Genomic DNA, 12,588 nt, shown 5'->3' with positions numbered 1-12,588 from the left:
AGGTCAGATGAGCCATGACTCCTGAACACTGATGAAGGTCATGTGACTTGGACTGGTCAGAAGGGTCCCTGGGGACCTAAGCAAGCAGCCACCAATCCTTTCCCTTTCATTCTGATCCCGATCTCCTGACTGACAACCATGCCTAGAGCCCAGCCCTCCCTTCCCCCTCCCTCCTGACTCCTGTATTCTCTTTCCTCTGAGTGCTCACATCTGAGCTATCAGGAAATCAGGTTTTTAATAGAGAGCGATGTCTGTGGACACAACACATCACAGTAGCCATGGAGGAGGCTGCATGGGCCTGCCGGGAAGATGTTCTCCCTGCTCCCGTCCTCAGTGTTCCGCAGGAGGTGACCGGGCAATCCCAGTCCCAGAGTTCCAGCAGCTGGAAATCCACTCTGCTGGAGTGAGGTCTCAGACACCAGAAGGGAAGGGGAAGTGGCGGAAATGGCAACGTGGTGAGCAGGGCTGGAGAGAGGAGCCCAAAGGAAGGACCCAAAATGCAGCACAGCAAGCAGGGCTGGAGGGACAGAGAGGAGACACGCTCAGTTCCAGGCAATGTGTGTGCTGCTCACGTACAAAGCAGTTCCTAGTGCTTCTCCCTCACACCCCCAGGCCAAGCTCTGGCTTCTCAGCCCAAGGCCTGAGTCCCCCGCCCAGATTTCTAAGCCTTTCCCAGGCTTCTTAGCTCTCTCAGCCTCACCATCTTCCTCCCAAACTTGTTCCCTCCCACCATTGTGCTTTTACACTTTTGCATGCTCAACCCTTCCAACAAGCCCTTCCACATGCAGTTACCAACCTTCACTTATCAAAGAGCTCCCCTATCCAGAAAGCCCTGTGCTGTCAACAGAGCTTGCCCTAAGGCTAGCCTCTCTGTTTCTCCCACACAGGGTCTGTGAGACCTAATTCTACTGCTCTGTCAGGTTTTCCAGACATTTCTTTGGAAGGTGGAAGGCCTTACCTCCTCTGAATGGTGTCTCTCTGGGAACAGAGACTAGGGGCACTAGGTACTTAACACAGTGCACAAAGACCTCAGCAAAAAAACATTTAAAAGCACTAAGATGGCCCATATGCCAGTGGCTCACACCTGTAATCCTAGTTACTCAGGAGGCTACAATCTGAGGATCACAGTTCAAAGCCGGCCCAGGCAAGAAAGTGTATGGGGCTCTTATTTCCAATTAGCCACCAAAAAGACAGAAGTGGGGCTGTGGCTGATGGGGTAAAGCACCAGCCTTGATCAAAAAAGCTAAGGGACAGTTCCCAGTCCCTGAATGCAGGCTCTAGTACTGGCTGAATAAGTAAACACACTTCTATTGTCAGAAAAGCAGAGCTGGAGGAATCTCAGGGTTCCTCTAATCCTGTATTTCAAACTCTTACAGGCCTCAGGATCACCTAAGGAGTTGGTCCTGCCTCACATTTTCCCACTCAGCAGGTGCAGGGTAGGGCCCAGTCATTTGTACCCCCAGAAATGTAGCAGATGCTGCTTGGCCCCAGGACCACTGATCTGATACAGCCCCTCATCAGATGAGGGGAGCAACAAGGGACCAGATGAGAAACCCTGGATCTCACGGTACTAGAGCAGGCCTAAGTCCATAAGAACAGCCAACACTTCCCCTGTGCATACTGGGCACAGTCTACCAGCCCTTTTCCCTGGAGCCTGGTTACCCGGCAGAGCCAGAGCCCATCTCTAGGTGCCTGGCAATGGTACCTCTACTGTGAGGTTGGAGACTTGGCAGCATCAAACATCTTCTTCCGGCCTTCCATGCCAGACATGGCCTCCACGTTCTTTCTCCAGTCACCCACCTCCACAGGCCGCTCCTGTGGGAAGGCCACACACATGTCAGAGAGATAACAGGACCACCCCCCTCCGAAGCACAAGAGAAACTGGGCAGCAGAAAATCAGTCTCCTTAAAACAATAGGAAATCCCAGATAGAGAGGTATGAGGACACAGCCAGACAGGGAGACAGTTCAAGCTGAGTTTCCATGGAACACAGAAGGCTGCAGGGCTGGGGCATTGGGGTGATCATGAGGGAGTGACAGGGCCAGTTCCTTCCCCAATACTCCGCAGGCTGACTTCACCTCCAGGACCTACAACACACTAGTTAGTGTCTGATGTCCTGAAGCTCAGGGCTGCCTCTTCCATGAAGTCTCCCTGGGCCAATCTTGGGCACACACACATGATGAGATCAGTCAGCTTAACAGATTTGTTTTTGAGTGAGTAACTGAGCTCGCTTCTCTAATTTCTGTGCTCAGATGAGCCGGTAGCCATGATAAGGATCTTTCTCCTTTCCCTGTATTGACAGGGGCAGTGGTCAGCCCTATCATCCTCAGTCTCCACCTTGTCTTCACACAGGAGCAAGATTTCCCCTTTATTCCTCCATCTCGCTTTCTTTGTGTCCAGTCTCTTCTTCAGACTAAGTAGCCTGAAGAAAAGGGGCAAATCTTTCTTCTGACAATGGCTTCCTAGGAGGGGCTAGAATGTTCTGGCTCATGGACTGGCTTCCAGCAAGAGAAGTAATTGTGTGAGGGGCAACAGGTAAAGGCTGGTGGGAGCAAGAGGTGGAACGCTCTGAGGAGCAGGATCCTCACCTTCTCTGTGTCTTCCTTCTTCACAGACTTGAGGTTGGCCCGCAGGTCCATGGACACCTTGTGCTTGGAGCCCAGAAGGGCCCTGAGCATGGCATCAGCCGAGACGCGGACCCTGCGCAGGGCGGGGCGTTTGAACTTCCCACGGAGATCCAGCACCTTCAGTTTCAGGTCCTTAATCTGCAGAAAAGAAGGAGCCAGACTCAGTGAAGGAAGGAGGGTGTCGCTAGCTACAGGGTCCCCTTCCTGAGGATCCAGGCCACTAGGGTTCCAGTCAGAGGCAAGCCCTCCAGCCGCAAGGCCAGACCCTCTGGGACACTGAGAACCACCCATCCCCTTGCAACAAGTACCATACGTGTGCTGACAAATGACTGAACACGTTTACAGATGAGGCTTTTAGCCATCTCTGTCATAATGAGTTAAATAGAAATGGGTGGTCCAGCAAGCTGGCACTCAGAAGGCCTGTTTGCAGTACAGGCTGTTTCCTTTTGTTCTTGAGGCCTGAAACCTTACAGCCAACCCGTTCCTACCCAAGGGGCCTTCACAGCAGCTCCTGTCAGGTCTAGCAAGTAAAAAAAGCCCAGTCTCTAGGCCCTAGGAGGAATTGTCAGGGTGTGATTTCTGGAGGGAATTCTTTGGAGCTTAGTAATCCATAGATCATCCCCTCTCAACACATGCTCACAGAAGCAGCCCACCAGCAGCAGGAGTCCTGCTCTCCTCCCTCCCCCCTCCCCTCCCCCTGCCTGGAAGCCAGGTCTGCACAGGTCCAATGTTTGCCCTCCCCAAGAATTCTGAGCAGTGGAATGGGAGTCAGAAGCCAGCATGCGTGCCAGGACCCTTAGCATGCGACCTGGGCTGAGTTGTTAGTCTCTCTAAAGCTCAGTGTCCTCATCTGCAAGGTGCACGAAACAACCCCCCACTGTACCCACAGGCGAGCAGGGAGGATCAAAGCGAGATGCACATGAAAGCCCTTCCAGAGGTAAGATGTCATTAGTGGGCATCTGACTACTTGTGTGGGTGAATAAAGAAGACAGCTTTCTGACGTGCCCACGTGGCAGGTGGGGAGGAAGTTTGTGCTTTTCATGTGCAATTATCCTCCAGGCCCATCTCCAGCCCTGTGGGGCGAGGGTGGAGAAGCCCAGCTTCCTACTCAGTGGCCAACTCCCAGGCTGTGCGGGAGTGGGGGGCCCACAACAGTGCCTTCCCCACCTCACCCAGACCAGTCCGGCACCCCCCTTCCTCAGGCTCACCTCTCTGGTGTTGTGAAGGCATTTAGCCTCGATGTCATAACGCTCCTCATCCACCACCTCCACCTTGGCATGCAGCTCCCGGCACAGGTCCTGGCCGAGGAAGATTGGGGGTGGGGAGTGGAAAACAGGTGCAGATTGCCACCAGTCTCCAGCCTCCATTTTCAGCCTCCATTCCCAGCCTTCCCTTTATTCAGAGGCTCAAATTGTGGGTCCTTTGTCTTCCTTTCTGTTCTACTTGTTCTCTCTGTCTCTCTGTCTCTCTGTCTTTCTCTCTCTCTCTGTAAGAGTCTGAGAGACAGACAGAAACAGAGACAGATGTGTGTGTGAGAGGGTGAGAAAGAGAGGGAGACAGAGGGAGGGAGGGAGGGAGAGAGAGAGAGAGAGAGAGAGAGAGAGAGAGAGAGAGAGAGAGAGAGAGAGAGAGAGAGAGAACTGGAGCTTGATTTCAGGGCCTTGAGCTTTCCTTTTCCATTCAAGGCTGACACTCTACCACTCGAGCTACTGTACACTTCACTTCCTTTTTTTTATGGTTAAATGGAGATAAAAGTCTCATGGACTTTCCTGTACCTGCTGACATCTAACTTCCAACCTCAGATCTCAGTTTCCTGAGTAGCTCTGATTATAGGCATGGTCCACTCACCAGCACCTGGGTCTACTTGTTTTCTTTTAAAAAGAAAGAAAGAAAGCTAATCTAGTTTCCAGATCATAAATGTAATATAAGTTAAATGTGGAAATTTTGAAAATTATGTATTAAACAAAAACTAGCAAAAAAAAATAGCAAAACATTAGCAAGAACTTGTATCCAAAAAAAGTATATAACATCCAAAAGATAAAAATGACAGCTACTACCATGGGTGACACATATCTTCCCTTTCACTCTCTTTTCTCTACAATCTCCATCACTTAAACTGTTACAATGTTTTGTTTTAAGTTAAAGACCTCTCAGGAAAAAGTGTAAAAAAAATTGCACCTTTCCAGAGTCCAGCCCACATCCAGGATCCGTGCCATCCCATTGGCTAAAGTGAAGCCTCATCCCGCCCACACACCCCACTCCTGCCATCTGAATGGCTAACGTAAGTCAGAGTCCCGCCCACGTCCCAGCTCCGTGCCTTCCCACTGTAATGGAGCCAGACCCTAGGCTTTTCCTAGTTCCCCCAAGTCCCTTCTCCGCTCTAAGATTCAACTGCCCCTGCCTGTAAAATGGAAGCCAACAGCAGCACCTCCCTGAGAATTGGAAAAGGAAGAAAGCCCCCTGAGCTGGGAGCTCCGGCCACGGGCGCTCCTGCAGGTATGCCCCGCCCTCCCGGCCCCGCCCCCGCGGAGGCCCCGCCCCCGCGGAGGCCCCGCCCCCGCGGAGGCCCCGCCCCCGCGGAGGCCCCGCCCCCGCGGAGGCCCCGCCCCCGTGGAGGCCCCGCCCCCGTGGAGGCCCCGCCCCCGTGGAGGCCCCGCCCCCGTGGAGGCCCCGCCCCCGTGGAGGCCCCGCCCCCGTGGAGGCCCCGCCCCCGTGGAGGCCCCGCCCCCGTGGAGGCCCCGCCCCCGTGGAGGCCCCGCCCCCGTGGAGGCCCCGCCCCCGTGGAGGCCCCGCCCCGTGGAGGCCCCGCCCCGTGGAGGCCCCGCCCCGTGGAGGCCCCGCCCCCGGGCTCACCTGCAGGGCGCTGAGCGACAGGCCGCGGGTCTGCAGCGTGGGGATGCGCTCCGCCAGGTAGCGCTCCTTCTCGGCCTCACGCTCCTCGTGCTCCTGCTCCCAGCACTCCTTGGCCTTGGCCAGCATCAGGCTCTGCACGGGACACACCCGCTGAGCCAGCTCCACAGGCAGGTGGTGTCACACACGCGTGTGCGCACACACTCCCACACATCCTCCAGAGCTGTTCCCCTCAGCCTTTCCCTGTCTCCCAAGAGGCTTCCCACCCCGAGGCTGGTCTCCACGACCTTCCAGGCTCAGAGCAGCCCACCTCCAGGTACTCTGATCCTTTGGGCCTGCCTCTTTGCTTGGTCTGCTTCCTTTCCGCATCCTGACCCTCCAGTCCCTCAGTCTGCACCGCAGTTACCAAGACTGAGAACGGGAAAGGGAAGAATACCTTGTAGATTCCAGAGCTGGGAGCTCCCGCCGTGCCCCCTCCCCCAGGAAGCCCCCCATGTCTCACAGATCCCCCCTCCCCTTGGGGTGGCACCCAGCCTCACCTTCAGCATGAGCTTTCGGGAGGCAGTGATCTTGGATTTCCTCTGAGATTTTAAAAAAGAGAAAGCAAGAAAGCAAAGAGGGAAGGAAGGAAGAAGGGAGGGAGAGAGGGGAAGGAAGAGAAGGGAAGGGAAGGGAAAAGAAAAGATGTAATTCTGGTCCAGACCAGGACAATAACACCTAGGCTTCACCATCATTACCCTGAACCCTCTGCTCACCTTAGGGGGATATAATTCCTCAAATTCATAGAATTTCCAAGTATAATTTGTGATATAATTCCTCAAATTCAGAGAAGGCTGTGGTCAGCTGCTTTGACCTAGGGCCTAAACCTACACTCCTCACCAGCTAGTGAGGTAAGGGCGTGGTAATGTAGCATTATCTTGATGCTCTGTCAAGCCAGGGATGCTATGAACTGCCCAAATCAATGGAGCATATCATGAGGCGTGAAAATGCTAAGATACGAAGATGCTTTCCTCTTCTTTTTTTTTTTTTTTTTTTTTTTTGTCGGTCGTGGGGCTTGAACTCTGGGCCTGGGCGTTGTCCCTCAGCTCTTCAGTTCAAGGCAAGCGCTCTACCACTTGAGCTACAGCGCCACTTCCGGTTTTCTGGTGGTTTATTGGAGATAGGAGTCTCACGGTCTTTCCTGCCCGGGTTGGCTTTAAACTGCGATCCTCAGATCTCAGCCTCGGCTGCTTTCCTCTTCTTATCAAATTAGTAGACATATTCTTGCTAACCAGTTGTGTGTGTGTGTGTGTGTGTGTGTGTGCTGGTATTGGATCTCGAACTCAGGGCCTCTTGATCATGTTTAGCTTTTTTGCTCAAGGTTGGTGTTTTACCACTTGAACCACAGCTCTACTTCTACCAGTTATCTTCTAATAGTTCTTAGTAAGCACGAGCCCTGTGTCACAGAGTTTCCCATAACTAACTAATGAGCCTATGATACCTCCAAGCCCCTCTGTCTCTGCTGGTCATAGGCAGACTCTTCTTGTTGGTCCCCATGAGCATCCTGCCTACTTCTAAGATGCTGGGCACTGGGCAGAAGCAGAGATCTAGTTTGTTACTGTAGTGTAAAATGTAGACATGACCAAGAGTTAAGTGAGAAGTTATGGGAGACAATAAATGAGCTTTTAACACAGGCAATGTCTACCTTTTTTGTTTTTGAAATAGGGTTTCTCCATACATACACTGGCCTTAAACTCTCTATGCAGCCCCAGCAGGCCTCAAACTTGAAATCTACCTGCCAGAGCCTCTTAAGTGCTGGGATTACAGGCATGTGCCACCACACCCCATTCACAACATGCACTTCTCATAAGACTACTGAGAGTGGTTTGTTTTTTCATCTCTGAAAGCCTAGACTTTCACAACATCTCAGATGGCACAACTTTGAAAGAAATGGCCTGTTGGTGTAGCCATCGCTGCCCATGTCACACTGAGATGTTCCCCGGGGAACGTGGATCCTGTTGCAGTCTTTTCTTCTCCACCATTCAGTGTGCTTATGGCTCCCTCGTCCGCCCATCAGTCGGTGGGACCTCACTTTAACAGGAATCACAGCACAACTTTGAGATTCCTATGACTACTGAAGAATAACACATTGGTTTCTTACTGGGAATCTCTGGGCCATGTGTCCCCTTCCATCAAGACATCTCATTGCCACCCTTACTGTCCGGAGTCCCCAGCTTCCCCTGTAGCCCCCATCCCTGGGCCGCACATAGGCCGAACAGCAGCCTGAGTAAACCCGCATCACGCAAGTTGCTGTGTCAGGAAAGCTTAGAGCCCATCTTGGCTCTTCTCTCCATGTTTGGTCATAACCCTGGCTCTTCCAGTGTGGCTTGGAAAGGACAGCATGGAGCCTTCGGGGATGAATTAAACTTTCAGAGCAGGTGAGGGGGAACTTGAACTCAGGGACTGCAGGGAGTCGCATAGGAAGTTATAGCCTTTGTACACTGGGGTGGCAACTCCCTGGAACCAGAATCTTCTCACCCAAGGTTCCTATTCTTCTGGAAATTTCCTCAGCAATTGAGCAACACTGCCACCACTTCCCCCCCATACCCACCCCTACCTTCACCAGTCTGAAGAGGTGACCAGTACAGAGACACCCCAAGTATCACTTACCTCACTTCAGGCATCCACCACAGGCAGGGCAGGGGAGAGAGCAGAGCACAGAGTGAGTGTGAACACAGTACATTGCATACACAGGCGCTGAACACTGTGAACAACTCAGGGGCAGTTGGTAGCGTGCCAGAGAGAAATCAGAATGAGCAGGAAGACCAGGGTGAGGTTCAGCAGAAGATAAAAGCCCACCCATCCTTTGGGTCCCTGGATGTCCGTATTGGAAGGGGGTCCTTGGCAGTCGGGGAAACTTGGTGGGAAGCCAAACAAACCTTGCCAGAGGTTATGGTGACTCAAAAGCTTCTATCTCTGAGTTGGTGGGTGAATTCTCAAAGCCTCACCTGCTGGGCCGGGTGAAATGGTGGCCGGGCACATGCAATGGGCTAGGTCAGTGCAGCCAGGCCAACTTGGAAGCCCAGGCCATAAGGTTTCCCAGGGCCTTCTGGGACAGTGAGTTCTGCTCAATGGCTGGGGGACGCCTGGTCACTTGGGGCGCCACCTAGTGTTGGCCCAGGCACCCAGGACCATCCCTGACTTAGGATCTGGTCTCTTGGGAGCAGCTTGGGGGTGAATGTGGTCCTCAACTTGGTACCCCAAGTGTGCCTCCCAGGAGTCCCTGGTGAGGGGGAAACAACTTACACTTCCGGCATGGTAGCAGTTGGACAGCACCTAGAGGACGAAGGGGAGCATTAATCAGGAAAGAGGAGCCTCCTGCTCCCACCCACCCAGCCAGCAGCTGACCCAGGGTCAGCAGCACAGCCTGAGAGAGTTGAAGGAATCTGACAAAACAGATCCCAGCCAGGTAGGGATCAGGAAACTGTAGCCCCCAACTAGCCTGTTTTACTTAAGAAAATAAAGAATGCATTGACACAAACCCAGGACCCCATCAGGCAACAGAACAGAACATCATAGGAAACAAGGTTAGGAAGCACAGATAGGGCCCACACTTGAGGGCCTCGAGCAAACTGAATTTAGACTTCATCCCGTTAGTGAGACTTAGGAAAAGGAGGGGTGAGGTGAATGGAGCAGAGTGGAAGCTGACAGCAGGTCGCTATCCCATAGCCCAACTCCAGGGGGCGCCATTTAGCAGATGCCTGGCAGTCCTGGATTTGGAGATACCAGGTCCTCAGTGAAGAAGGGTAGGCCAGGAGGCAGGGAAAACCTGTTAGACTCATATCTACGTTTACCCTCTCTGGACCTGTTTTTTTTTCCCCCATGCAAATTTAGAGGCAGGGTAAGTGGTTTACTACTCTTGAATCTTTGTTCAAAGCAGATTTTCCTTGGAGGCAAAAGAAGCTCAGTGGGTTGGGCAGAATGGCCCTGGTGGGAGGGGTTGCTTTGGGAACCGTGTGTGGAGACATTTTCCATGTGGAGCACAGACAAAAGCCCCCTGACAGGTGGCCTCTGGGGCGCAATCCAGAAAGGGTCCTTGAGGCTGTAGAAGAGCAACATCTCACCCCCCCCCCCCCCCAGTCTTCCTGGAGCTCAACCTAATGCACCTCAGGAGAGGCACAGGAAGATTGTACACCTTAGGGGGAGTCAACTGGGGTAGGAACCGAAGCGCAAGGTGGGGTCAGGAAGCCTGGGCTAGGTTACAGGTGTGGGCTAGGAGGACCGACGTGTGTGGAGAGGTTGAGTGTGGAAGTCAACGTTTGCAGCTTGGATTAGATTCAAGAACCAGGATTGCAGCAAAATCTGCTGACTGAGAACTGCATCCCTGAGTCTCTCCTTCCCCTTGTGTAAGGAAGACACTCCTGAGCCCATGATCAGGCTGCACTTCCTCTCCACCCCCCTTCCCACCGCCATCAGAGAGCCTCTGCCATTGCAGGGAGTGAGGCTGGAGTGGAGCAGGTGGAGGAGAGGGAGGGGGACCCCAGAGTCTCAGCTGTCTCTGTGGGGCATAGAGGGAGAGGTGTGGAAGCAACTCCTACATTCCCCAGATGCTTGGCTGAAATTAGATTTTATAAGCAGCTGCTTATTCTGAGAGCTCTGCTCCGCTGAAGACACTGAGGAAGTCCAGAGAACTGCTAACCCTGCCCCCATGGGTGTCTTTGCTCTGGAAATGCCCGTCTCCAGGGAGTGCCCTGTCTCCCTGGGCTGTGCCTCACCCTCAGTGGGCGTCTGGGTACAGCAACCCTCCCTCTGTCCCTCACATCCCACTGTCGCCAGCGTGGGGCCCACCTGCTAGGGCCAGCGAGGTCCCCTGCCAAGCTCCCAGGCTTGCCCCCCTGACAAATGCCAGACCAAGGGGTCCCGTGTCAGCGTTGGCCTGCGCTCTGACACCCACCAGACAGGACCCCTTGACAGGCTCTGTGGAGAAGAAGCAGAGACCCGATAAGAAGCCAGGATGTAGATAGCAGAAAATAGGAGGCTTGAGAGCAGATTCCATGTCCAGTGTGAGTGCAGAGCGAGAAGACAGAAAAATCCACCATGCCAGGGTGGGCAGAGGCTCTGGTGCCTGCCTCGGGTGCTGATATCCCAACCCGAATCCTGGGGCAGGAGGGGCGGGGACGAGGGGGTGGGTAGGGGATAAGACCTATCAACTAGACCCTGGGTGAAAGCTGAGTGTGTAAGTACAAGTATACATGTGATTGTGTGTGTGTGTGTGTGTGTGTGTGTGTGACAGACAGACAGACAGACAGACAGACAGACAGAGGATAAGGAGAAAACTGACCTCTTGGCACACCTAATAGATGACACAGATACCTAGTTAGGCTCATGCTCTACCCCTCCTCTCCACCCCTGACCTTGGGCCCAATTCAAGGACATCTCCATCCTCACTAACAAAGGCTGGGCTCCCAAGCCCACCACCCTGGCTGCCTGCCACACTCCACCTCGAACTCTCAGCAGAACTTAATGTAGGAACTGAGACTCTCACACCTTGGGGATGAGCTGCTTTCACCCCCACCTCAGAGACCATCCCCAAGCCCAATCCCACCCTGCACACAGTGCCCTAGCTCATGGGGTCCACCCCCTAATGCTGCGTCCATCCGCCTCCCCTCAACAGCTGGCCTTCTACCCCTCAGATCCCGGAGTGGTGAAGAAGGATCAGGGCCCACCTTCACCCCCTTGTGTTACTGTACAGGTGCGAGGGGCAAAGGGAGCTGAAGGTGCCCCTCAAAGACAAAGACCAAAGTGACCAAATGGGTTCCTAGGGCGGGGGGCTGGAGAGAGGGCTCTGGTCCTGGGGACTCGGGGTACGTTGAACCCCTTTCACTCGCATGCTCATCTGGTCCCTCCTAAGCATCCTAACATAGCCCCCCTCTCTCCACCTGCCCATGCCCAGTGCCGTCCCCTCCCCCTGGCTGGGTCTGTCTCTCAAGAGATGGTAAGCACTGGGCTCCACTTTCTGCCCCCTGACTCTGGGTCTCCAGGGCAAGGCCCTGCCTCCCTGCCGGAACCATCCTGCAGGAGAGATGGCGTTCCACATGATATCCAACAAAGCCATCTCTCGTCCATCTCCAAGACCTCAGTTCCTCCTTAAACAAAAGCCCCAGCTTCTCTACCTGGCCTTGACCCACAGCTGCCAGTGCCAGGCTTCAGACACTTACCTCGTTCAGTCCTGACTCTCCCTGCAGACTACAGAGTGTGGACCGCGCCGAGGGCAGGCTATGAAAACTGTGACCCAAGGCAACTGGCCAGTAAAAATAGAACAGCCCGCGGCCCCTCTGCTGCCCCTCCTCCCCAGGCCCTCCCCCCACACCCCTCACAGGGCAGTGGGGCCCTGCACATGAGCCACACACACACACACACACACACACACACACACACACAATCCTGCACACACAGGTGTGGGTGCCACCAGCACCCTCCTGGGGTGAAGGGAGAGTGAGCAGCCAGACCGGGTCCTGAGGACTGAGTGGAGATGGGCCACAGAGGAGAACAAAGGGGGCAGAGGAGCCAGTGGGGCTGGGGTAAGGAAGGCATCAGGCTGACCCTGCCTCCTACAGGGAAACACAGAGATCAGGCTCCAAAAGCCTCAGGAGATGGAAGACTTTCCGGGGTGATTTGTGGCTCGGGAGGAGGCCGGGGAACATGTCCTGGAGCCAGCGGTGGTAACGGGGCCGCATCGTTCGTGCTCATGGAAGTCTGAGAAATGGCAGGCACTCCACACTCCCTCCAGGTGGGCCTTCTGGAATCACTCCATGTCTGGAACTCAGAGAGACTTACCTCACCTCTCCCTGCCTAATCTTCCTCTCTCACCAGAGGCCAGCTGACTCCAGGAAGGCTGGGGCCACACCTGTTGGCGGGGTATTTTTAGGACTGTTGATGAACACATAATACCCAGCCTATAGTCAGGGAAAGACAATGCCTGCTATGTTAATCCCCGTGGCTATTATAGTCGGTCATGTCATGGGCCAGGATCCCAGGCTGGAGCAGGGCAGGCAGGACACTGACTCCTCTGGAAGGTCAGGAAGGGGCCTTACAAGCTTCCAAACATGAGGAACACTGACCACACTCTATGC

At 54.2% G+C, this 12,588-nt stretch overlaps 1 protein-coding gene across 1 annotated transcript; it reads right to left on the bottom strand.

Annotated features, from left to right (window-relative positions):
• Positions 1 to 1,703: 1,703 nt before the first annotated feature.
• Positions 1,704 to 12,192, bottom strand: Tnni1 (troponin I1, slow skeletal type). Its single transcript, XM_070041427.1, has 8 exons — positions 12,071 to 12,192; positions 11,674 to 11,740; positions 8,762 to 8,791; positions 6,016 to 6,057; positions 5,480 to 5,611; positions 3,835 to 3,924; positions 2,588 to 2,764; positions 1,704 to 1,815 (listed from the first exon to the last, which is right to left on the bottom strand). The coding sequence occupies exons 1-8, from the start codon at positions 12,190 to 12,192 to the stop codon at positions 1,708 to 1,710; spliced, it is 768 nt and encodes a 255-aa protein (XP_069897528.1). The 3' UTR covers positions 1,704 to 1,707.
• Between the last annotated feature and the right edge of the window lie 396 nt (positions 12,193 to 12,588).

The sequence above is a fragment of the Dipodomys merriami genome, unplaced genomic scaffold (assembly GCF_024711535.1).
Source record: "Dipodomys merriami isolate MVZ:Mamm:240054 unplaced genomic scaffold, mDipMer1.0.p SCAF_31, whole genome shotgun sequence".
Classification (NCBI taxonomy): Eukaryota; Metazoa; Chordata; class Mammalia; order Rodentia; family Heteromyidae; genus Dipodomys; species Dipodomys merriami.
The sequence above is the reverse complement of the archived record's forward strand: the minus strand, read 5'-3'. Positions and strand labels throughout refer to the sequence as shown.